The sequence below is a fragment of the Rhinolophus sinicus genome, chromosome 15 (genome assembly GCF_057876585.1).
Source record: "Rhinolophus sinicus isolate RSI-liver-muscle chromosome 15, RSI-T2T, whole genome shotgun sequence".
Lineage (NCBI taxonomy): Eukaryota > Metazoa > Chordata > Mammalia > Chiroptera > Rhinolophidae > Rhinolophus > Rhinolophus sinicus.
Genome location: NC_142515.1, coordinates 6,108,962 through 6,134,554, shown reverse-complemented (window position 1 = coordinate 6,134,554; position 25,593 = coordinate 6,108,962). Strand labels below are relative to the sequence as shown.

Here is a 25,593-nt window from a genome sequence, read left to right as displayed (position 1 = left end):
CCTTGCTGTGTTAATAGCGCCGATCAAGGCCTTTTCCTGTCCATCCCGACAGACCTGTTGGCTCTCCTGCATCTGTGGGGACAGATGTGTGGGGTTCCCCACTGGGTCGCCTCGGCTACGGCTGCAGAACTGAGGCTGGGCCCTTGGCTCAGAGCTGGGGGTCCCCGGTGCTGCAGCCTCTCTGATCTGCAGGCCTCCTGCACACGGTGCCTGGGTTTGGCTTTGAATGCATGCATTATTCCTAATCCTGACGTGGCGTACTGGGCCTGCAGTCTCTCTGGGCTGGCGGTGCTCGGAAGAGGGCTGCTGCCAAATCCAGTTGTTTGACTTAATGTTTCAAGGCCAAGTCCTTTCAGGAAAGTTCTCTCACTCCACCGGCCCCCTTAGAAAAATAGATGTGTGATTGACTGGCTTTGCAGGTTTTTAATCCATCATTCTTTCCAAAGAATTGTGTGAACAGCGCATTCGTTCAATCACATAACATTCTCTCTCTCTCTCTCTCTCTCTCTCTCTCTCCTTCCAAATGTATGTGAAATGGAAGTGGGAGAGGTGGAATATGAACATTTTGGAGGTAGGGGGGTGCGAAACAAGCAATGGCTGAGATCTATGCAAAGGAAAGTGCCACAGGCTGCCAGGGAGGCCACGGGGAAATGCTGGAACCTTCTGCCCGGGGTTTGCTGCAGCTGCACGTCTGTCTGCGTTCCTCTGTCTGCCTGTGATGTTTTAACAGGCCTGGCTTAGTTAATAATCATCTGTGTATTTATGCGCCCACCTCTTCCCCACTATGGCAGGGGTGGTGCTGGCACTGGACTTGGCCTTGCTTTCATGGCAGAAAGGGTGTGAGGGACATACCGTCAGTAGGGCTTTCTCATGCTCCGAAGGGACCGTTGAAGCCCTGAGTTCTCCTGGCCCCGGATCCTGAGTCAAGGTGTGATGTGGGCATCAGCGCACCACTCCCATTCTGGGACTGGCACAGGTCAACCCCAAGCCAGGAGCTGCAGAAAGGCAGGCTGTGGTCTGGCCAGCCTGTCCAGCTCTGCTCCACGTCCGCACAGTGTGCCTGTCCCCTGGGAGGCACTGGCTGATGCTCAGCTGCGGGAAGGGGAGACCCTGGACCTCAGGCACAGTGGGTTTGAGACCCAGCAGTGCCACTTACTTGCTCTGGGACCGAGGGGGTGACAGCCCTACTGCACCTGCTTCCTTGACCACAGAGCAGAGGCCAGATCGGAATGCCGCCCAAATTGAGGGGCAGAATGGGATGGCAGCTTGGGCTGCGTCCCATAACGTCGGGAGGCACCGTGGTTGTACCAGATGTTGTCGCCAGCCTCTTTGCAGGAAGTAGGATCCCTGTCCACCAGACAGAAAAGTTCTCGCCCATGAAATTGTTGGTGAAGTTCCTGCCTTACCGAAGGGGCAGGCGTCCCTATCTCCACGCTGCTCCTAAGGGAGGGTGTGGAGTTGGCAGAACAGAAGCCAGGGCCTGGCGAGGTGGGTGCCGTGTTCTGTGCTGTTTTAGGGTTTTGGCTTGTTCATTAAAGGGGAAGTGGGCAGGAGGTTTGACTCTCCAAGACTGTCAGCGATCATCCTTTGGTGTCGATATGCAAGTGTGTCCTGAGTGTCCTGTTGGGGTGGGGACTTACAGGGAAAAAGGACAAAACCCTGCCCTGCGAACCGCCAAGTTCTCCCCTTCTGTCCTCAGTTTCCCCATCTGTAAAGTGGACAGTGCCTCCCTGAGGATCACTGAGTAAATGCATCTGAGGGCCTCTGCCGCCATTCCCATCCACTGCCCGTGGGGGGCAGGTGGGAGCTGCTGGAGCTGCTTCCAGGACTTTCCAGAGGCCACAGGCTGGGCTTATTTGGGGCGGTTTATGGCTTCCCAGTAAACCTGGACAGGACCAGGGTCTGAGGAAAATCAAAGTGGTGTTGAGTGAATGTTCTGGAAGGGCAGCTCGTCTTCCTGAGCTGGAGATGAAACTGAAGAAAACAAGATTCCGTCTAGGAACCGTCCAGGGCGTGGCTGCGTGCCAGCAGCCTGGGCAGCTTGGATGGGCTCCCTGCAGCACAATCGGCCCAGTGTGGGGCACGCCGACCGGGCCGGCTGGCGTCCCCGAGGGCCGGGATGAATGGCCCCCTCTCTGGGCAGCCTGGACCGTTTATGAGGTGCCGTCTGGACTGTGATGAATGAGGTGGCATCCGTCAGCTTTTCAGGGAACCCGGCCGGCGTGGAAGGTGCTAAGTCAAGCCAGGGGGAGGGGCACTGGCCTCTTTGCTGGTTCACTCCAGGCCCTCTGTTTCTGTGCCTCAGTTTCTCCATCTGTATGCATGGATCAACGGATGAGAAGTGCCCACTCTCCCACTCCTGGCCCCCATGTTGTAAATATAGGCAGGAGAGAGAGAGTCCTGGGAAGAACGGAGCCCAGGACTCTCGTCTGCATGGGCCTCTGCCTTGTGGGTGGCAGGCAGACAGCTTGTGTGCCCAGAGCTGGCGCTGCCGTCTGGAAGGACAGACTCTTCCCATCTCACGTACAGCCTCACTGGGCTGCCCCGCCCTGAGCCTTCTGTCTCTTCACCTGAGAAGTGAGGGGCTGTGCCCTAACGTCCCTCCAGCTCTTGGGTTTGGAGGCTCATTTGCCTTGTTTGGAGCCTTGTTTCATCCAGTGGGTGCAGGGGAGGTGCTGACATTGGGATCAGACTGGGATCTGAGTCCCATTCCTGCCACATGCTTGCTGTGTCACCTGAAGCAGACCCCTTACTCCTGTGTCCTTCTCTATGGGAGGAGAGATGTGAAGTCTTTTCCGGGTGGATACGAATGGGGTATCCTGGTGGACATGCTGGGTGGACCCCTGGGCACTCTGTCCAGAGGCTGGTGGGTTTGGGCCCATCTGACACCCTCTGGCTGCTAGCTGGGCAGAGGGGCTGGGCTGAGGACCAGTTCTGGGGGCTCTTGGGTGGCGTTTGTTTGATGTTGCAGTTGCTGCTGGCCTCTAGGGTTACCTCGGCTCGCCTAAGAGGGCCGTGCTTTGTAATGAACTGATATGCTCTGTAGAGCAGGTGGCATTTGCCATGCCCAGCCTGGTGTTTGGCCCCACGGCCAGGGCTGGCCGGGACTGTCCCTCCCACAGCTGCTGAGCCCCAGACCCAGGAGGGGCTGCTGTGCCTCTTGTTGTGTCTGGCTGGGCAGGAGCATAACCTTGACTTTTCAGCCTCATTAATACTTCTGGTGAAGCAGTGGAAAGACAAAACTAGAAACGTTGCTTTTATTATTCTGTGCATTATTAAGATGGTATTACTTCAGCCTCCCAGGGAACTTAGAGAAAGGGTCTGCACGTTAAAATATTTCATTTGCCATCTCAGTTCATGGGGCTGGGCTGCCTCTGTGTAACAGACAAGTCCGCTCCCCTGAGGGCCTGGGCCCCCCTTAGCCATGGTGCTGGACTTTGGAGGCGCTTCTCGAGCGTGCTGGACTGGGCACTGCAGGTGGATTGGCTGAGCCCCTTATTTCTGTATGGCCTTGGGCCGGGCTGGGTGAATGAGGAGGGCACAGAGCAGGCTGCCAGGGACAGCAGTGACTGTTACCTCAACCCACGGGCACTCTCAGAGACCTGTTTTGTGCAGGATTGGAACTTAACAGTAAGATCCCAGCCTGGGGCTCATTAAATGCTCTGAAACTCCATGTGGCTCCTGGGACCTTAGTGGGCTGCCTGTGCCGCACTAGCCTGACCTCTGCCCACCTCCCCCACTGCCCGGGGCTGGCATCTGCCTCTGTCTCCTGTCGGCCCTGAGATGGGACGTCTGCCACAGATGGGTGAGAGACGTGGGAGAGCCAGGAGGGAAAGCTGGAGCCCCCAGCTTTGAGTGGAGACTCCTAAGTTGAGGAGAAGGGCCTTCTCTGAACAACAGGTGGCCGGGTGGGAACACAGGGGCAAGTGGCAGCTAGTTTGGAAAAACCTTGGCTGAACCACTCAGCAACCTGCTGTGCCAGTCATTGGGAAGTCAGGCGAGTGGGCCCAGCCAGTCTTGGAGACATGCAGCAACTACCTGGGAGGGAGATGGCCAGGGCACTGCTCGTTTGGGAAGAATGACTTCTGAGCTTCTGCAGAACACCCCCCCCCCCCAATTGGGCAGGGACAAGACCCTCCCGGTCTGGGCTACTGGGAAGGTTATCCCTGCTAAACAACCATCTGCTGCTGTGTAACCGACAGGGTTTCCCTCTTTGCTTTGGCTGTGAGGGAACGCAAAGCGACCTTTATTTTTATTTTTTGCTCAAATTCCCAGGTGTGGTGCAGGTACCTCCCCTCTTCCTCGCTGTGGCTTCTGAGCCGTCTCTCTAGGGTCCTCTAGCTCTGTCCGAGTAGAAACATCATGTGTGCCTTTCCAGGCTGCCTGGGGCACTTCAGAAAACAACTCTTTATTTCATCCATGCCGTTCTGCGTAGCAGGAGCCATTTCCTTTCCATTGTTGGGTGTTGTTTCGTTGTGTGACTCGGCCACCATTTATTTATTCATCCTGCTGCACTTTCCACGGGATGAGAGCTCCACATGGGGGCCCTAAGCAGCACCCAGGTTGCCGCGGCCTGGCGCGTCGGCAGTGGCACACCTGCCTTAGGGGATTTGCAGGACAGACCAGGACAGAGTTCTGGGTGCAAGCGCTACCCTACCACATGTTCCTCCTTGGTCCTGAGCCCCAGCTTCTTCAGCTATCAAAGGGGAATACTGATGCCACCTCCTAGGACAGCGTGAGGAGGCAGCAGCATGCACCCCACCTCTAGGAACCCCTGTCATCAGCAGGATTCCCTGGCCTAGCCCCTGGGTCTGCGCATGGTGGAGAGGACAGCAGCTCTTCAATGAGTGGGACTCTTCAACCCTGCCCCCCCAGGACACAAGGGGCACCACCTCCCTGCACTGCACACTCCTCTCGAGTGCCTCTTCATGAGAACCCGGGCTCGAGTGTGCAAGACCAGGGCCAGCTGGGCTAGCCATGTGGTCTCCCCAACCTCGTGTGGTCTAGGCTCAGAAGGAGGGGCTAGGGTGGCATTTCTGGGGGAAAGCAGGAGTGAGGGTCCGCCCTGTGCCACTGTGGGCCTGGGTCGGGGCGCAGGCGGACTTCTCGGGGGTGAGGCGGGGGTGAGTGCATGGCGAGGGGCTGGGCAGCTTGTTTTCATCTAAACATACACCAGGTGTTCAACATGTTTTTATCAAAATATTCCACACAGCTGTCAGGGGCTTCTCTGCTGAGAGGCCAGATGCCCAGCCCACGGCAGGCCCGCCCCCCTACCAAAGTGAGCCTTTAGGTGGGCCCCCGCCTGCCACCTGCCTGCCCAGCCCCTGGCTCCTGGTAGGGTCTGTTCCATGCTGCAGGTGCTTCCACAGGCCTCCCACCACTGGCTCTGTGGCCCTGGGCAGGCCGCTCACCCTCTCTGAGCCTCCATTTCATCTGCTGGAAGATGGGGACAGTAGCACCTGCTTCCTGGGCTGCTGTCAAAACCAAAGGCACTAACACGTGTCAGGCCCCTCACCAGGTCCCCAGAGGGAGAGGGCTCTCCGTGGCTGTCACTGTTACGAATAATATTATGAATAGAGTGTCCCATAGGCTTGGAGAAGTGGGCCCCGAGGGCAGGCTTGGGGGCGCAGGCTGAGTGGTGGCCCCTTCCTGCTCTCAGAGGAGTCCAGAGTGCCTCCTGCCATCTGTCCTGGGCCCAGTCAAACGGGTGTCTGCAGGTGTGGCATCTGATGGACTGGCTGGGCTCTGTCGAGAGCGCCTTGGAGAAGGCCCCCCTGAGATATTTGGTCCTCAGGACCTGCCACCATCTCCAAAGGTGGCACCTGCTCTCCAGATGCCAGGCCCAAGGTGAATTCCCTGTGAGCGGCTGCGGACCTGGCTTTTGGGGCAGCCCGAGAGCGTTCCTCACCCACCCAGTCCAGCACCCGCCATCCATCCATCGTTCAGACCTTGCATCTGCTGTGAGCCACACCCAGTGCCAGCTGTATCATCTCACTGACTCCCCCTGCAGCTTTGGAAGGGGGAGCTCTTCAGCCCCACTCCTAGAGGAGAATCGGGGTCCACGTGGTTAAGTGTTTGTCCCAGGTCACACAGCTATCAGAGCCAGCCTCATCAGAGCCTGTGGCTCAGGGACCCTCTGCCAGGCCTCATGGACCAGGATAACAGGAAGGCCTCCTGACATCCTCAGTCTCCTTTCCCATCCCCTGGTCCAGAGGTGGGAGGTTCGAGGCCCATGTGTGTTATAGTTAGGGACCTCTAGGGACAGGCCTGAAACACTTTGTGGGAACAAAAAAGGGGAAGAAAAGAGAAACCACCCTTACTATTTGGGTGACCCGTGGCAGCCACAATCGTGTATGCTGGCTGACTGTTAGGGCCTGACTTGGGGTGCCCTGCCCCCCAGAGAGCTGCCCACTTGGGGGCGCTCTTCCTGTAACACTGTCAGGCTCCCATTCTGGACAGTCCCACCTGGATTCCCTGGCCTGTGTCCCAGAGGCCTTACAGGTCTTCGTTCGTTCATTCATTCGTGTATTCATTCAGGTGTGGTCCTGGAGGCCTTGGAGTGGGGGGGGGGGGTCTCTGAGTCGGGCCCTGCAGAGGGCTGCAGGATGTTCTAACAGTGGCACCGACAGTCTGGGGAAAGTGACAGGATAAACACCAGAGCTGGGGAGTTACAGAGAAGGGGAGCAGTGGGGGGTGGCTGTGGGCTCTGGGGCAACCTCATGGGCCACGTTAGGGAGACTGGATCTGGTCTTGGTGGTGGGGTGCTGCAAGGGTGACAGGTGCCCCTCTGCTGTTTCTGTGTAGCCCCCAGCTTCTGTAAGCTTCTGCTTCCAAAACCAGCATCTACGGTTCTGCTTGGGATGCTGCTCTGGTGCTGGAGCCTGGGTGGGCATGAAGAGTTTGCCTCTTAGGGTTCAGTAAGACTGGCTACAAGCAGGGCTGGCCCAGGCTGGCTGTTGGCCCTGGCGGGGTGGCACTTTCATGCTTGTAACAGTCTGGGTTTGGGGAGAGAGGGCATTTCATCCTGGTTCTCCAGAAGGAAATTCTCTGTGGCCTGGCACTGCCATGCAGACTGAGAGCTCAGGTGCTTGGGGCCTCTACAGTGGGGCCTCGCCAAGGAGGTGAGGAATTCAGAGCACATGTGGCCCACTGCTGGGCCCTGGGCTCTAGGCCTCAGACACCTGCCCTTCTGCCATCACCCATTGGCTATGGGCATGGACTGGCCCCCACACCTAGGTCTCTAGGAGGGCTCAGGCTCACGGACAGCCAGATGCGTGGGTGATGACAGACAGCCCCTGGAAGGCAGGCAGGAGGCTATTTGCTCGTCTGCTTAGACTGACTGTTCTGTCTCTGCCAGGAGCCCAGGCCTCATGCTGGGGGCATGAGGCCACCACAGAGCGACCCCTGACCTCAGGGAGCTCACAGCCTGGAGGGGATGTCACACAGGTAACCAGACAGTGCAGCAGGTGCTCTGATGGGGTCAACACAACTGCCATGGAGCAGAGGTGAGGGCTGGGGAAGGCTTCTGAAGGAGGTGACTTGTTCCTTGGGAAAGGAGTCACACATAGCCAGTGCTTTAGGGCATGGCAGCAAATTCAGATAGTGCAGGAAATGTACTAGAGTGAAAAAGGGCCGGGTCTGAGAACAGGGATGCAACAGAGCATGGCGGGGAGTGTGGCAAACTAGAAGCCACCTGCGCCGTTCAAAGGCTTTGCTGTCACACTGCATCCGCTCATTTTTTCCTGAGGGATGCTGGCAAGACTTTCAAAACAAGCCCAATTTCTAGTTTCTATTTTTGAAAAACATGGTGTGGGCCCAACCAGACATATCCAGGGGCCACTGGTTTGTGACTCTGGTCTCACTGTTCATGCGAAATGGGCAAAGGCTGGGCCAAGGGCTCCAGCCAGGGCTGGGGATTCAAGGAACCAACCGCCAACATACTGGTGGGCAGCCGTGTGGCACCACCCACTCATTTTCAGCGCACCCTGCCTTCAGGTGCCTGCACTCGACGGGCAGTGAGAACTGCACAGGAAACAGCTGGTGCTGTGGGTCGTTCTGGCTGACGAGGTTCCACCAGGCTGAAACACGCTGTAAACAGGCCAGCTTCCTCCCTGTGGACACAGCAGCCCCGAGGGCGGGTGCCGGGGCCATGGTGAAGTCCTTTCTCTGCTGGGCTCGGGCCCCACTGCCCTCTGCCTGCGGGGTGGGGTGTGGCCTTGCTCAGGCCTCGCCCCGGGTGCTGGGCACATGGAGGCCCAGATATGGAGTCCTGGCATCAGCATGGTTCTGCCCGGGCGTGCCCAGCCCCAGGCGAGGCTGTGTGCGGGTCCCTGGCGGTTGTGCCACTTCATTTTCCTCGTCAGTTTCCCACAAACACTGTGCTGTCTTCACTGCATTTGTCCAGGCTGGTCCACACTTCCCAGGGCCCGCCTGTCCTGGAGCTGACCCGAGGTGAGCTGTGCCCCTGCCCACAGGCCTCTCAGTCGGCCAGAGGTCCCCTTTGCGTCTGTCATCATCTCTAGAATCAGCCAGTCTTGTGCCCACCTCGTGGGGCCTTGTGCAGGGTACATGGGAAATTTTCCTCCAAGGCTGTCCGTAGCAGACATGGGGGCCAGTGCACCATTGTCCCCTCGTCCTTGGTACAGTGTCTGTGGCTCATCCATTCCCTAAGCTGGATGGTCTTCTCCCTTACCCTGGGCCTGCCTGCTGGCTGGGTGGGAACTCTAGTCTGTGGCAAGTCCCTGACGTGCCTCGGTTTACTCACCAGGGCTCAGAGCCCCTGGGACTGGTCCAGTAAGCACCTTCTACTGGGAGAAACTCCTGGTCCCCCCCAGTTGGAAACAGGTCAGCCAGTGTGGGGTTCTGGGGCCGGGGGCAAAGGGGCAACCAATGAGCTATCCTTGCCCCTCGCCCTAGCTCACCACCATGTCAGGATGAGGTCAGACTCCCAGGAAAAACATAGGGACCACCAAGGCTCGAGGCAGGAAACACAGGTAATACCACCTTCCCCTGTCTTTGGATGGCACCCCCAGCCCACGGCAGCCCACACGTGCACATGCGGGGAGGGTGTGTCTCCCCGTTGGTGGGCACGGGAGCCTACCCCACCTTTAGCTCCTCTGACAAGCAGAGGCAGAAAGAAAGGGGGATAGCCAGCCATAGCTCCTGGGAGGGGTACCAGGGCTGGGGGGACAGTCTTGGGGTGATTTGGGGTCCCTTATCATCACACACAGAGCTGCCTGTGACCTTGCACCTTCTAAGGCTCAGCCCCTCACCTCTATTCAAGGTTACTACCCTGGCTGAGCACCTGTGACGCCCCATCCCCTAACCTATAAGTGTCAGACCCCAGGCTCCACTGTTAGTTCCCTGAGGGGCCTGGCTCTCCCTGGGTGGGAGGAAGGTTTCAGGAGGTGGTTCAGGCTGCAAGTCACCCAGGGCACACCTCTGCTTTCTCATTTGCACCAAGACTCCATGGGGAGGGTAACCTGGGGGAGGGTTACCTCTTCCCCCTCCCCACCCTCTACCTGTTACAGATGAGCAGATAGACAGGGGAGGCCCAGACACCTGAACCTTCTACCTCAGGGGAGGTCCCAGCCTGCAGAAGCTGTCCCCATTCTGTTTCCTGACCGGGGAGCTGTGGGCCTCAGGGCAGCCTGAGGCAAGCACTCTTTAGGCTTGGGTTTTTATTTTGGTATTTTCTCCCTGCATGAATTTAAAGTAGTGGCCTCTGTCTGTGTGAGCTTGTTGGACAAGGGAGGGAGGGCAGGTCCCTGCCATCAGTGACAGGAGGTGCCCCAGACTATAGGGTCTCCAAGTGGGGCATGGGGGCCAGGGTTGCTGAGGGCCCGGTGACGAGATAGGGGCCCCAGGCCTGAGGGCTGAGCTGGTCTCTGAGTGAGGATGGGCGTCTGAGGCTGGAGCCAGCGACCAGGCTCAGCCACGAACAAGGCATGCAGGCAGGATGGCCCAGGGCTTCTGTGGGACCTCCCAGGTCAGGGTCCCTGGGAAGGAGGCGCTCAGCAGACCTTGGCTGGATAAAGGCACGAGGAACTCCCACATCAGTTTCTTTGTCAGCAGCAGGACCCAGTACTTTCCCAGAGGCACCCAGGTCCCCCACTGGCCCAGGGGACAGAGGAGAAGCAACCCATCTGAGATCTGTGGCTGACTCCGCCCTCCCAGCCACCCCACGATGACCGACCACTGACCCTCGGGCACCTGCCTGAAGCCAGCTCAGGCCAGGAGGTCAATGACCGCCCCACTGGGCCCCCAGCAAGCTGCTATCTTGACAGTGTGCGTCCTGGGCCAGCAGGTGGACAGTGGGCAGCCCTGTGGCACAGGCCTCATGTTTGGGCCACAAGGCATCAGCCCCCAGAAAAGCATAGATGAAGGCGGGTGGAGGCGGATCTACAGGCAGCATCCTCTGGGCATTTGCAGGAGGCCACGCTCTGGCCCAAACCCCATTATAAACAACTGCGCAGGCCCCTGGGTCTTGGACTCCTGGGGCTCAGGTGGAAAGAGGCCCCTAGCTCTGCCTCTCACCTCTGGCCCCAGGACGTGACATCCTCTGTCCTTTTCTTCCAAACTCGTCAGTCAGCACAGCCCAAATTGGCGTCATTCTCAATGGTGTCACCCTCCAGGTCCAGTTCCCTGAATTCACTTGGCCAGCCCACCCCCAGGGCCTGGCCCTCAGCCACTAGGGGTGCGGCTGGTCCTTCCCAAACAACTGGGGACAAGGACGCATGTCCCTCCCTGTGTGATCAATGCTGGGGCCTGTGGTTTGAGGAGCCTCTGGGGGGCCTTGCCCTGGAGCAGACCCGGGTGGGGAGGTGGCACTGACGCCTGGAGACCCCAGGGAGACGCTGCACCTGTGTCCCCTTGTGGGTGGAGCCAGGGAGGAGGCGCTGGCCCTTGTGGGCCCGCGAGAGGGAGGCGGCGTGGAGACGGACCTTGTTGGGCTCCTGCCTGGAAATTCGGCCACCATTTTCTTTCGGCTGGTACAAAGACGGTCCCTGTGGCACTGTCCAGGCCCACGCACAAATTGGCCTTGTTCTCTCCTCGGTGGCTCCCTCCTTCCCTCGGCTGACAGGACATGAGGGGGAGGAATAGCTAATGACAGGCAGCACCCTTTGTTCATTCACATCACACGACAGCAGACACTTCCTGGGTGCCTGTGCTGGGCCAGGCTTGTGTGGGTGACCACCCACGGCAGGAAGCCTGGCCCCGCGCTCTAGGCAGCTCACATCAGCGGGGCACCAGCAGGACAGAATGGAGGGTGGGGCAGGGGGCAAGTGCTGTGTTCAAAAGAGAGCAACTCACCCTGTGGGATGGAGCATAGAGTTGGACGTGGGAACAAGTGGGTGAGGTCTTGAAGGATGAGTAGGAGTTTGCAGGTGGAGCAGGACCTGGTGATCGTGCCATGGACAGAGCTGTGGGAGAGCCGTGAGGGCTGAAGAGCAGCAGGCCTGGCCCCTGGGTGGCTGGCGTGTGGAGGACACCTCGTTAGGACAGACTCGTCGACTCTGCTAAGGAACTGGGCGGTGACATGGGCGACAGGCAGCCACAGCAGAGTTTACACAGGGAGAGGTGGGGGCTGCAGAAGAGGGAGGGAGGAGCCAGCAGATGGGAAGAAAGAGGGGAAGGGACAGTCTTGAGTAGAAGGCCCCATTGTACCCTTGAAAAGGGGCTCAACTCAGCAAGGGGGTGGAAGCCATGCTGGCTCCTGGTCAACCTCCTGCTCCTGCTGACACGTCACAGCTCTGTGTCTCCACTTCCAACTCCAAAACTGGGGCAGTGGGACCCACTCAAGGCTGCTGTGCACAGAGGGCCCACCCACAGGAGCCCAGGAGAGCCGAGAGGAGCCTGCTGCCCTCTGTGGGACACTGCCCTCGGGTCTGCCTCTGCCTCTACCTTTGGGGCAAGACCTGAGGCGGCTAGAATTGAGGCCTATGGATGTGGGGTGGGGTGGGAATCCAGCCTCATGTTCCTCTTTCTGGAAGCTTCCCTGACACCCTCAGCTCCCCTTATAATGTCCCTCAGACCCTGAGCTCCTTTCTTCCCTTCCCAGCACTGGTCCCTACTGGGAGTGTGGAATTGGACTATGAGCCGCAGGAGGTCAGGGGGCAGCAAGGTGGATGCCCACATTTGCTTGAGGGCCCCCCAGGTGCAAGGGAAGCACCACGTGTGCCCTCAGTCACACCTCTCTTCATGCTCAGAGTGATCCTGAGAACCGAGTTATATGCCCACTTTATAGATGCAGAAACTGAGGCTCAGGGAGGTGAAGAGATAGCTCATGGGGAGCAGAGCAGGGAGGCCACCCTGTGTGGGCGTGGGGCAGGGGAGGGGCCTCAGCCGAGCCCGTGGGGTGCAGCAACAGAGGGGTGATCAGGGCACTCGTGGCCAGGAACAGGCCACTGAGGCAGCTCAGGGACACACCAGGTGCTGCCCGCTGTCTGCCTGGAGACTCTGGTGTCTGTCCCACCCAGTCCCAAACTTTATGTATGCTCTGTCTCTCTGTCTCCCTTTTCTGTTTCTCTGTCCCTGTCTTTCTGGCCTCCTTCCTTCGGTCCCTCTCTTTCTGTCTCTCTCACCTTCTCTCTGCTCCCCCTCCTTCCGTGTGTCTCTGTGTCTCCTGCTCTCTCCCACCTTCTTTTCTCTCTGTTTTCTCCTCTCTCTGCCTGTCTCCCTGACTTGGTTTCTCTCCCTCCCTCCCTCCCTCTCTGTTTCTGTCATGCTGCCCTTCTTCCCTCTTTCTTCCTCTGTGTGTGTAGCCCTGGGTCCCTCTGTCTGTCTGTCTGTCTCTCCCCCCAACATCCCCACCCCATCTCAGCTCTCCTCTCTCTTCCTGCCCCACATGTTGTGCTCTGTCCTGGCAGGGCCAGTGGGTTCTCTTGGCCCCTTTCCCCGTCACCCTCTCTGCTCTGTTCCACTGCCAAGGGCATGTCTGCTGGTTTTCTTGGTTCAGCCTCTGTTGTGTGCAGTCTTTGAGGCTCCATGGGTCACAGGTCACTGGCCAGCATGGAGTGGGGTCCACTGGGCCAAGTGTATCTGCTTCCGGGCCTTTGGGCCTTCGGGTGGGCCCAGAACGAGTCCCTCCCTGAGAGCCGCAGCCCTCAGCACTGTCACGTAATTGAGACATAAAAGTTCACGATTTCCTCCGTGTTGGCAAACAGTGGCCGGCTGCTGATGCAATCCTTTCTTTTAATGGATTCTCGAATTTAAATGATATGTAATTAAACATAATTAGCCATGCACGCCATTCGGCTAGGTACCGTATGCTGAGCAGGGCTGGCTAGAATCTCATTACAGAGCATTTCTTTGATGGGGGATTTGTTTCCTCATTGGACAGTAAACCTGACCCGAGGGTCCCCTGAAGGTATCTGAGGAGGGCCAGCTGCCCAGGGACTTGGGGGATGAATCGGGGTGAGGGTGTTTGCGGGGAGAAGTTTTGTTCCTTTTCTGACCTCTGTTGTGGAGAGAAGAGCTGGCGATCTGAGGGCATGGTGGGAGGGGTCCCAGAGCAGGGCAAGTGTGTCGGCACCTGGGCAGGCACAGCCTGAAGCCTGCCTGGCCACCCCACTTCCCCCGACAGCCCCTTCCTAAGTGGAGGCAGGAGCACCCCCACCATGTCTGTGAGTGGAGCTTCAGAGCTGCTCCCAGGCCCAGGGGTAGCTGAGGGGAGCCCAAAAGGGCCTGTCCAGGACCACAAGGGACTCAAGCCTCCTGCACATAGGAAAGAGCAGGGGCCGGGCCACAGTGCTGGAGCCAGCCGCTGGCCACTTCCTTCAGGCTGCTGGGATGTCCCCAAAGCATCCTGATGCCAGCCTGCCTGCCCCTCCCATTCCAGTGCCCATGGCTACCCCCCACCCCAACACACACACTCACTCGGTCTTCCCTGGACCTCACATACTGATGTGTATCTGTGGGTCCCGTCTGAGTGTCCTACTCCATCTCCCTGCCCAGCCCCAGCCCCGGCCCCAGCACACAGTTGCTCCCTGATCGCTTGCAGAGTTCTCAATTGTCGCCATAACGGTGCTGAACACCTGTGCCAGGCCTCTCCTGCCAGCCTCGTATCCTCCAAGGATACGTCTTCTGACCCCTGCACTGGACAGACTGGTTGTGCCTGTTCCTGGACTTGGTATGAACCGGTTGTCTAGTGTGGGTCCTGTGCGCCAGGCTTCTTGTGCCCGTCGTGACGCCTGTGGGGACACTGGACAGACACTGCAGCGTGGAGTAATGCAGTCTGGGTGTTTTGTAGTGCGGTGACCCCAGCTGTGCTGGCACTGCAGCTGCCCCTGTCCTGCTGAGGGGCGTGTGTGCAGCTTTCGTCTTTCTGCTTTTACAACTAGAGCTGCTTTGAACATGCTACACATGACTTTTGGTGAACATGTGGCACTTTTGTGGTGTGCATACCTAGGAGTGGCATGGCTGGGTCACAAGTACGTACCAACAGTTTTCCGCAGTGGCCGTGCTACCTTTTGAGAGTGACAAGTACGCATTTCGGCACTGACGCAGGATAACGTGAATTCCCACGCTCACTAGTAGTTGCGTGTCGGTGATGGCTTGAGTCGGTGATCCGGTGGGTGGTGGGCATGGTCCCTGTGTACTCGTCCCTGGTCTGCCCCAAGGCTCACGGTGTGGGGCCTCACGTTTGGGGGAGTCAGTCGCACGCCCTGTGGGTGCCTGTCCGTGAGCATGTCGATCCATGAGCTGCAGGGTGGCCACACTCGGGAACCAGAAAACGATGCCCTCAGTCATTCGCGGTGTCCCCCGCTCAAGGCTGCTGGTTGCCCCCCCCTCTGTCCTCAGCAGCCCCTGGGGAGGTGGCCCCCAGGCCATTGGGCTGAAAACTCTTTAGAGGAAGAGGTACCCTTGCTCATGACAGGCCTTTTAGGGTGACGGGCTTTGCAGAAACCAGACCCTTCAAAGTGAAGCTTGGCTTTTAGGAAGTTGTCAGAACCAACTTCCACCACTCCAGACCAGGGCGGGAGCTTCTGAGGTGGTGGCCTGTCTGCTGGGCAGGCGCGGTCAGACCTCGGGGGGATAGGAGCAGCGGGCTCTTCGCTGTGTGAGGTTGCACAGGGGGCCCCCATTCCTGCCAAGATCCAGCTCATGAGTACTGGAGCGGGGCCTTCTGGTCAGCAGAACCCTACTCTCCAGCTCACAGCCCCCCAGGCCGCCCATGGCCCCCGGGACAAGGTCCCAGCTTCTCCTACTGTCCAGACTCTTGTACCCAGAAGCCCATCCCGAGCTCCAGTCCCCTCCACCTCCCGTGTCACCTGGAGCCCCACTCTACTTCAGGAGTCAGCGCACAGCCCCTCCCCCACAGAGTCCCCATGTGGGGTCCCCTTGGTGCTGCATAGACCCCACAGGTGTCAGCGTTTATCACGCGGTTTCAGCCTCCTGTCCTCAGCCTCCAGCTGGGCCTCAGGAGACCTAGGGAATGGACAAAAGCTTCGGGTGGTGCTCGTCCCTAAACTCCCAGCCAGAGAGTGGCTTTGCCAGGAGCCCAGAGACAGCAATGGCCTCGGAGGGCACCGAGCAGGTGGCATGTGGGCCACCTGGGTTTGGGCAGGAAGGAGCTCAGATTACAGACAAGCTCATGGCCCCACTGTCAAGGGTGTGATGCGGTCACTCCATCACAGGGCTCTGAGCAGGGACGTGGTCTGGGGGGGCCTCCAGGTGGAGGGACCAGTCAGGAGGGAGGTGCGTGTGTTCTGGGGGAGGGAGGGGGACAGCTGTCGGTCACAGGCTGCCTGACCTGGCCGTGCTAGATGTTGGAAGGCAGCGGCTTCAGGGGAGTCAGCATGGGGTCGCCAATTGACTGACCACCTCCCCGCTCTCCAGGCCCAGTGACGAGCGCCATCCGGAAGTGAAGGCTGACGGCTATGTGGACAACCTCGCAGAGGCTGTGGACCTGCTCCTGCAGCACGCAGACAAGTGACAGGCCTGGGAGGCCCCAGCCTCCTGCTGCCCCTCCCCCAGGCAAGAGCGCAGCGGCCTGACAGGTGTGGGCTGTCCTGCCTCGGGCCTGAGCCTGGCCAGCCCTGCCTCTGTCTCCCTCTGCTGAGCCCTCCCCCCCCCCAGTCATGTCCCCCAGTCTCCCAGACAGAGTGTGTCCCCTTCCTAATGGCCTGCCTGTGCTGCCCTAGTGAAGTCAGGACAGTGGAACAGACCTCCAGAGAAGGAAATGCTCTGGGCGTGGGCCGGAGGTGCTCTGGGAACGTCCCCGACTCACGTGCCCCTGTGCACCGGGGCCTGTCAGTGTCCTGCCTAACGGGACCAGGGCCATTTGCCTGCTGCCTCTTTATCCAACATTCTTTGCATGTAGTGAGGAGCCTGGTGGAAACGAGCCCCTCGTGCAGTCCAAGCAGCTCTGAGCTGAGACTGCCCAGAGATCCCCACCCGTGGCCGCTTAGCACCCTGCCCTCCCCCCACCCCACGCAATGCCAGCCCACCGCCTCTCCTGTCCCCAGAAGTCACCTTTGGAGCCAAAAGCTGGGGCAGCTCCAAGGGCACTTGGAAGACCACGTGCTATAGAGCAAGAATGTTAACCTCTGGGATCAAGGTTGCAGGCACAGAGGGTACTTTTTGGAGCTACAACTTGGTAGACTTGTGTCCTCCCCAGTGTGTGCAGGAGGAAACTAATGGTTAAATAAACTCCCCTGATCTGCAGCCGACTCGGGCCTTGACTGCTGAGGGCTGTGGGCTGGGAGGCGGTGGGCAGGGCCGCAGCCTGCTCCCTGGTCCTGCCATGGGTTGGAACCGCTGAACAGCAGAGGGCCTGCCAGGCCCTGAGACATCTCACCTGCCCCAACGCCTTCATTTAACGGAGTGAGGGGACAGTGCACTGCCCTAGGTTCCAAGGGGACAAATGTCGGCCTTCCCTCCAGGTCAGCCCCATGGCCAGCGTGAGGAGCCATGCGTTTCCTTAATTCCCTCACCGCCCAGTTCAGGTTTCAAAATCAATCAGCTGAACAGATAACTTGATGGTGCCATTTCTCCCCACATCAATCTTGGGAGATAACGTCTCATAAAAGAAGTCCTGGGTCCTCTGTGACAGGATTTCCACGAAACAAAGGCAGACGACGACGATAAAACCCTGGACTCCCTGCGGTCCCCAGGCCTTACCTGCTGACCAGCCATCATTAGATCAGGATTAGGAGGGCCCGGTGGTGGCTCCTTTCATCAAGATGGGAGGCCACCAGGCTGGTGTCACTGGCCTGTGAGGGAGGAGGGGTGTTGGCCTATGAACTGGAAAATATGCTCTTTGATCGAGTCCCCTAATTACAGCTTGTTGAGGACCCACATGGTGGCCTGGCTGGTGGCTGGTCAGCGGGTGCACAAGGGCTGCAGCTCAGCAGGGCCTCGCGGACGACTGCATGGGGACAGCCCTCAGCCTTCTGCTCGTTTTCCGTCTTTCTCCCTCCTCGCAGCTGTCCTTGCGTGCTGCCCTCTGCAGCAGCCTGCAGCCCCAGAGGAAGGAGGCTGGTATTCTCACCGTGACAAGTGGGCTTGCCTTTGGCAAGCTGCTGCCCAGGAGTGGGGACAGGGAGGGTGTCACAGGGACAGCAGGTGCAGGCCCCTGCTGTGTCTGGGCAGAGGACACGGCACCCCCTCCCTAAGCTGTGGGGTCAGTGAAGTGGGTGATATCATCTCTTTTTACAGATAAGCAAACTAAGGTGCAGAGAGGAGGGGCCTCACCGACTCGCCTACGGGCTGACTGGGTAGGGGCAGAGCTGAGGCACGAATCAAGGTCTGATCCTGCAGCCATGCCTTTTCTATCCCTTCCACAATCTGTGGGGTGGCCCTCTCCATGCAAGTCAGAGCGCGCGTCCTCCCTCTAGGGACAAAATGTTCTTTGGAATTGAGGTCTGGCCCTAAAATTGGGGGGCAGCGTGTAACCCCTGAGCTTCAGCGACCTCATCCTTTCCTTAGCAGGCATTCCTGAGTCCTGCCAGGGACCAGGCCACACCAGGTGCCCTGTCACTTGGCTGGGGATGCTGACCTGTTTTGCTGCCACCAGAGGTGACAGTGCTGCCAAGAAGTAGGACCTTCCTCACCCTGGGCCCGTCCAGGTCCGTCCTGGCCTGCTGCAGACCCTCCTTCCGTGCCCCCAGGCAGGGCAGGCAGAGCTCTCAGGCTGCAGGGGAGCTGGCATTCAGGGCTGACGAGGCAGGAGCCAGGCTGGGGAGTCTGGTCCTCAGCACCAGGTGTGCGCCTGTCCCGCCCAGCTGGCGTCAGCCCTCCTCTCCTCCAGATCAGGCTGAACGAGGTCCCTCAGACTCAGGAGGGCCGAGTCCCTTCCTGCTGGGCTGTCCCACCCCTCGCAGGGTGGGCAGGTGGGAAGGGCACAGAAGTGGGGATGCAGGGAAGGGCCCCTGTGCTCATGGGTCCACCTCCCACTCCATAGCTCGGGCCTCCCCTCTCAGAATCGTCCCAGTTTAGATGATAAACATATCAGGCACTTTGCAGGATCTCATTTTTTCTTACCTTTCTTTTTTTTTTAAAGATTTTATTGGGGAAGGGGAACAGGACTTTATTGGGGAACAGTGTGTATTTCCAGGACTTTTTACTGGGCAACAGTGGTGTGTTTTTCCCAGGACTCATCAGCTCCATCCAAGTCAAGTTGTTGTCCTTTCAATCTTAGTTGTGGAGGGCGCAGTTCAACCGGCAACCTTGTGGTTGAGAGCCCGAGCTCCAACCAACTGAGCCATCCGGGAGCTCAGCGGCAGCTCAGTGCAAGGTGCCCTGTTCAATCTTAGTTGCAGGGTGCAGAGCCCACCATCCCTTGCGGGAGTCGAACAGGCAACCTTGTGGTAGAGAGCCTGCACTGCAACCAACTGAGCCATCTGGCCACCCGGGAGCTCAGCAGCAGCTCGTTGACTTCATTCTAGTTGTGGAGGGCGCAGCACACTGGCCCATGTGGGAATCGAACTGGCAACCCTGTTGCCCAGAGCTCACGCTCTAACCAACTGAGCCACCCGTCCGCCCTTCATTTTTCCTTAACTTTTGATTTTTCTTTTAGATTATAAAAGCAATATGTATTGCTATAGGAAATTCAATAGAAAAGTATAAAAAACCAAGTCACTCAGAGTCTGACCACTGTTAATATTGGGCACTTCCTCTCGGCCCTCTTACCATGGGCAGATGGATGTTTTTAACACAATCTGGGTTATACTGTATGTCTCGGGTGGTACTGCAGTTATTTTGCATTGACTCTCTCATGTAAGTGCCCTCAAGTATTAAGTGGGTTCCGACCCACCCGCAGGGCGGGGTGGAGCTGCTGCCCAGCAAATGGCCCAGAGCCTGTGCCCAGAGCCTGTGCCGGGGGCAGTGTCCTGCCTCCAGCAAATCTCGAGGTGCAGGAGGGCATGGCCACGTGCTTCCCCTGCCGTGGGGGCCACACCAGAGCAAGAAGCGGATGGCCATAGCTGGGCGAGCTGAGCTGGAGCAGAGGTTGGCGCCCACAGCCAGGGCCCTCATCTGAGGGGGGCCGGTAAGGGCCACTTAGGGGCTGGAGCTCCATCCAGGGCCACGCTGGATGACAGTGCTGTCCGGAAGTAGGACCTTCTTCAAACTGGGAAGGTGCCCTCCCCTCTGGTGGGGAACATGCGGGGGCCACTGTGCTTGGCAGAGCCTCCCCTGGTCCAGCCCTGTCAGTCCTAGGGACATAAGGCTGGGCCCCTGGGCCTTGGTGCTACAAGGCTGCCTGGTGGGGCCTCCCCTCACCCCCAGCTTCAGCCACAGCAACCTTCCTTCACCTGTCTCATGAACTAGATAGTCATAGACCATTTTGTTTGACGAGATCTGATGCTAAACAGAAAACAGGCAGAGTCTGACAACCTTCGTTCCAGAGGGCGTCCTCAGGACCCAGTACATGTTCTGAGCAAAACTCTATGGTCGGATTATATGAGCAAACGTCGGGTTATTGCAATTACATAAGGCTCCACGCCTGTCCTCAGGCTGTAAATGTCCTGATCTCCTGAGCTTAGTTAGCCAGCGGTCCCCAACCGTGTGCCCTGCACCCACTCTGGGCCGAACTGCGTGCGCCGTTGTCCGAGGCCCAGGCAGCACAGGGGTGAGCCATCCTGTCCTCTGTGGTATGGGCCCAGCCTATGCCACCTCCTTGGGTACCCTGGTGGGCAGGCGGCCCTGCGGGGCTGCGGGCCAGGCCTGGCAGTCCACATAGCAGCGCAACCTGGAGCAAACCGCCATGTGGCCTTGCCTTGGCATTGCTGAGGGCTGAGCTGATGTGCCCACGTGCGTTCTGTGAAAGTCAGCTTCCTCCACCCATCCGGACTTGGAAATTAGAGAGGGGGTAAGTCTGCGGTGCTGGGATTCCTAGCCAGAGCGAGGAGCCGAGCCCCTCCACCCCGAACACACACACACACACACACACACATACACACACACACATACTGCCTCCAGTGGGGTCCCCCATGACCAGAGCCACAGCCCGGCCATGGCCAGCCCTCCCCTCCCCCACAGTCGCTCAAATAGCCAGCCTCTCGACAGCTCTGAGATGATCTGCTACCCCCATTTTACGGACCTGACCCTTAGGCTCGGAGGGGACAGAAAGGGCCAGGCTCTGCCCCTGCCATGGGAGGAAGGGGGACCTGCCGGTTAGCCACACCCAACAGAAACCACACAGCCAGCTCCCAACGGTTGGATATTGAACCAGGAAGCTTTATTTACACAGTAAAAGTAACAAGCAAATTCCTGAGACTAGAGCGGCTCCTAGTGCAAGACAGTTGTGGCCTGCGTGGAGGACAGGCTGTGGCAGGTGGAGGTGAGGACAGACCCAGCCACCTCGGCACACAGGTTGCTTTGCCCCGGATGGGGGCCTGGCCCAACCCCACGTGCTCTGGCCACCACCCTTCCTGAAATATGTCCGTGTCGGGAAAGCACGCTACAGCCCCAGAAACAGTCTACGTGCTGTCACCAAGCCCCAGGACACCCCCCCACGCACTGGAAACACAATTTCTTTGCCAAAGAGACGATGCTAGAAGGTCAGACTATCCTACCTAGGCTACAAGGTCTCTGCTGCGGTCTGAGGTTTTTAAAAAAATCTTTTTAAAGAGGCGCAGTTTTCTGTGACTGGCGCTAATGGGAGGGGCCTGACCAACTGTGGCTGTAGGAAGAGGCAGCCCCATTGCCTACGTGGGAGCAGCGAGTCTGGGAGGCTCCTGCCCAGCCCTGCTGTTTGCAGAGCTGCTCACACTCCAGGCGCAGAGCCTGAAGCGGTCATCACTTAGGTGGCCGGCCCCGAGGCCAGAGTGTATCACCTTAACCTCCTGGGCAGACACGGAGATGCAACAGGGCATCCAGTGTGCTTGAAATGCCGCTCGGACAGGCAGTGCCCTGCACGCCCGCTCGGGCAGCGTCAGCCAGAGCGTGGGAAATCACACGCCACCCGCCCGCACAGGGAGACCCATTTGGACGTTTGGATTTTTTTGTTTTTTTAATATAATGTGAGCTTTCCTTTATTGAAATTTTCTTTCAGAGTACAAATTCACAAAACTTTCCTGCTACAAAAATTTCGTTGAAAAGTAAGGCTTTCTGAGAATGAAAATCCGTACGCATGGTCAGAACAGGTTCCCCTGTGGCCCAGATGTGGTGCATGCCTGTGGGTCCTGGGCCAGGCCCGGCCTCCACAGCGAGTAAGGCAAGAGGGTTTGCGGCCCTGTAAACAGTGAGGCCCGGCCCCCACGGCAGACGGCGGCTTTAGAGGACACTGCTTTGGAGTGAGCGGGGATGCCATGTGACAGTAAGCCTCTCCTCCCCACCCAGCTCTCCTGCAGCCATGATCAGGCTCTTGTCCTTCAGCCCCTCCTCCGCCGCCCCATAGGCAGTGGTCTGGCCCAGCCCTCCCTCAGTCTCCCTCACAGGCCGGACTTCATGGGCGTCAGCGGCAAAAGGCAGGGCCCCGACCAAAGTGAAGCTTCTGTGGGATGAGTCTGCCCGCCCACCTATTGCCTCTGGACAGTGCACAGGGTCACAGGGAACTGCTGGGTGAGCCTCCCTCCCGCCAAGAGCTCTAAGACCAGAAGACCTGGTGCCAGCCAGATGGCGGTACCTTCTCCAAGGAGTCTGCACTCTCCCATCAGGACAAACACGTAGTCAGCTGAAGGCCTTCTCCTCTGAGCAGAAGGGACACCAGCCATTCTTTCCCCTCGTCACTGATGCTGTGGGCTTGTGCTAGGAGAGCTGGGGTGGCAATGACAGTCAAGAGGGGCCTGAGGGGGCTGCAAAAGGCCAGACCCTGCTTTGGGCCAGAATCCCTTCTGCCTGAGAATCCCCAAGGCTGGGCTTGCAGGGCGACAGGACCAGCTTGGGTGCAGGTGGCCGGCAGGGTCTGAGGGACACGTAGGACACCCACTGCCATATGCCTCCCCTCCTAGCTGTGAGGAAAGGCATCTGGGGGCCGCTGCCCAGGCCCATCCTGGCTCGGACCCCCAGCCCTCACTGTACTGTGGACCAGGAGATGGGGCCCTGCCTCTTCTTGCACAGGAAGGACTGTTTTACAGGCCATGGTCCCTCTGTGGCCACGCGGGGTGTGGGCCGGACGCCAGTACCGCCCCCCACCCCAGGCTTTCTGAGGACAGCAGCGTGTGAGCCCCGAATTCATACACTGCCAGGTGTCCCCCAACAACCGCCCCCGCCTCCTCAGGTCCCCGCTAAGAAGACACGACCTCCACAACCCGCCAGGTGGGGATCGGGCGAGATCGTCTACCAGAGCCACCAGCTCTCTGGTTTGGCTCTCCAGGGTCCCCAGGGGATGTGCCTTTGGTGGGAACCAGAGGTGAAGCTGGGTCGCACCCCAGGCCCGGCCCAGCGCCCACACACCAGAGCCTTTCCAACCAGAGGCTTCGACACCCTCTCCGAGGCCACTGACTTGGGGTTTTCTGCAAGAATTTTACAGCTGATTTGTAGGAAAAGCCACCTATAAATCAGGACCTGAGACACCACATTTATGATATAAAAAAGTGAAGGTTTAAGTAGAGCTTCCCAGTTGCATCTCTCTTTAGGGGAAAAGTGAGACTCTTTCGTACTAACCCTGCAGCAACGAGGCTGCACAAGCAACGAGGTTAACAAGAGCAGACGCAGAGTGGGTACGAAGTGCCTTTTCTCGTGTCAGCAAACTCCAGAGTGCGCACCAGTTATTTTTAGCCTTTTGGGAAAAGGAGCCACTTGCTCATAAGCCGACCCCATTGCTATTGTCTGCAGAAGATGCGGAGCTTGCTAAAAGCCCAATTCCAAGGGAGCAGCGCCCAGGGCACGTGTCTGCAGCTGGGCTGGACTGGAGCCGCCTCAGAGCGAGACCTCAGGAGGCAGGCTCCTTGTCCACGCTGCCAGCGGGGAGCCTGCGGGGTGTGAGGTGCTGGGGAGGCTGCTCGTGTGCCTCCAGGTGGTGGGGGGCCACAGCAGAGAAGCAGAACTGAAAACGCTCTGCTCCCCAGCTGGCCGGCAGGTGGGCTCATCCCGCGGCAGACGGGGCACCTCGATTAAAGCCAGCAGACCCCACCAGCAATGAACACTGCAGGGGGCCTTCAGACCCTTGACCCAGCGCCCCAGGGTACCCAGCAGACATCCTCCACGCCTGAAATATGCACAGGACCTGGGTTTGTGTACCTGCTCACAGCTCCCACCTCCTGAGGACCTCTCAAGAGGTTGCCCTTTTATGGTGACATCTCTCCACTCACCTGAATCCAACTAACTCATCACTCAGTGACAGGTCAGCCACAGAGAATGGCTGCCATCTGCCAACGCTACCAAAGCGGCCCCCAGAGTGGCAGAGAGCCACGGGGTCAGGCTCTCCATGCACGGGAGAAGTAAGTGGGTCTGTCTTTTCAGCCAAGAGAGCCACCAAACGTCTACCCAACAAAGATGGCCTACCCCAACTTGTTCTCTGGGTTCTGAGAGTTCAGACGTGGAGGGCCACCCCACACCCTGGGCCTTTGTCTGTCACACTTGGAATTAAGGCCAAATGGTTCTGGTGTTACTACAGAAGGAAGCATCTCCTGAACCTTCCCAAGCCTGAAGCAGGGAGACCTGGGAGAGAAGGCACAGAATTAAACTGAGTGAAAGAAACAGTGGGGCCGACTCCCCAAAACTGAACCTGAGCAGGAGGCCAAGAATGGCCGTGCCACCACTGGATGGACCTGAGCCCAGGCCCCCTGAGAGCATGCAGAGCGGAGCCTGAGACTGCCCAGCGGGGTGGCTGGATGCTCGTGGCTAACATCCCCTGAGGGAAGCGGGGAGACAGACCCAAGCCGAGCAGCGGCAGCGGCTCCAGCAGTTCCGGGGACCGTGGCTGCTGTGCGGGGAGCGGCCGAGGCCCCCGCAGCCTGGGACAGCCTCTCTGGGAGGGGGGTGGGCTCGCTCCCTGGGACCCAACACCTTCCAGGAAGCTTCTGTCAGGCCCAGGAGTGGGGCTCCCCCCTTCAAGTGCCCGCCTAGTGCCTAGAGGGAGGCTGCTGACCCTAATGCACCCCCACCCCTGACCAGGGGCCCCCTCAGTTGTTTTCTATCTGTTCAATGTCCAATTCGCCATCCAGGGAGCAAGGGCTGTTCCCAGGAGCCCCGCGGTCCCGCCAGGCCATGGCCGGCTCCCCATTCCTGCCGCAGACCTCGTCCGGGCCACAGCCATCCGAGTCCTCACAGCACAGCTCCTCCTTGCAGGCCAGGGGGTCATCGAAGGACGCGGGGAGAGGCTCAGGGACTGGCGTCCCGGCGGGGGTCCGGCCCCCGGGGCCGGAGGCTGAGGCCGACAGCAGTGCCGTCCAGGACCTGGTGCTGCTGACGTGGAGGGTGAAGGGGCTGTGGGGGCCGCAGTCCTCCATCCCTGCGCTCAGACAGCTGAGGCTGCTGAAGGTCTGACAGTTCTGTGGGAGACAGACACACAGGTCACTCAGGGGCATGCCCCCCTCCCGGGACCCAAGGACCAGATGCCCTACCAGGCCAGGCCCAGGCCTCTGGGGCTACCTGGCGATGGGTCCTCCCGGCGGTGGAAGACCACCCAAATCCCAGACTCCTCCACCATCTGGGCAACTGGCCATCGACCACTCACTCATGAAGAAATACCCCTGGCCAACGAAGACCGTGTCATAAAGAAATGCAAAATTCAGTTATTCACTTACAAAGTGCCAAAGAGCACGGCTTGCTAATTAATACCCAGTTTGGGGAGGGGGCGGTGGGAGGGCTCAGAGCCCTCGGTCCCACCTTTCTGAAGGGTGATCTGATAAAAAGGTACCCGATTCCCTCAGGCAACTGCACTTCTAGGATTCTGATCTGAAGGAAACAATTTAGGACGCATGGAAAAATTCAGCAACGTGAATATTCCTTGTCACACTGTTCAACTGAAAAGGGGGCCACCCAAGGCCCCCACGACAACAGTGCCCAACGCACGCCTTTGCAGACAAGGAAGGCTCTTGAGCCCTTAAGAGAACATTGCCAGAGTGAATCTGCTGACGCAAATGGAAGCCTCGCGACGCTGCACTGCTGCACAAAAGGGCGTAATGCCCACCCTGCCCACTCGCCACGAGGGGAGAGGAGGTGGGGGGGGGGTCAGGAGGGCTGAGCTGACGTCTGCAGCCA

The 25,593-nt window shown here is 58.9% G+C and overlaps 2 protein-coding genes across 9 annotated transcripts in view; one reads left to right on the top strand and one right to left on the bottom strand.

Annotated features, from left to right (window-relative positions):
- LHPP (phospholysine phosphohistidine inorganic pyrophosphate phosphatase) overlaps positions 1–16,668 on the top strand; it is a 111,922-nt gene extending 95,254 nt beyond the window's left edge. For both annotated transcript variants that reach the window (XM_074338832.2, XM_019742214.3), the window contains one exon: positions 15,841–16,668. In XM_074338832.2, the coding sequence (XP_074194933.2) occupies positions 15,841–15,937 (97 nt within the window). In that variant the 3' untranslated portion in view covers positions 15,938–16,668. The remainder of the gene's footprint in view (positions 1–15,840) is intronic.
- A 3,993-nt stretch (positions 16,669–20,661) lies between these two features.
- Positions 20,662–25,593, bottom strand: part of FAM53B (family with sequence similarity 53 member B) — a 114,874-nt gene continuing 109,942 nt past the window's right edge. For all 7 annotated transcript variants that reach the window (XM_019742162.3, XM_074338828.2, XM_019742167.3 and 4 more), the window contains exon 5: positions 20,662–24,881. In XM_019742162.3, the coding sequence (XP_019597721.2) occupies positions 24,513–24,881 (369 nt within the window). In that variant the 3' untranslated portion in view covers positions 20,662–24,512. The remainder of the gene's footprint in view (positions 24,882–25,593) is intronic.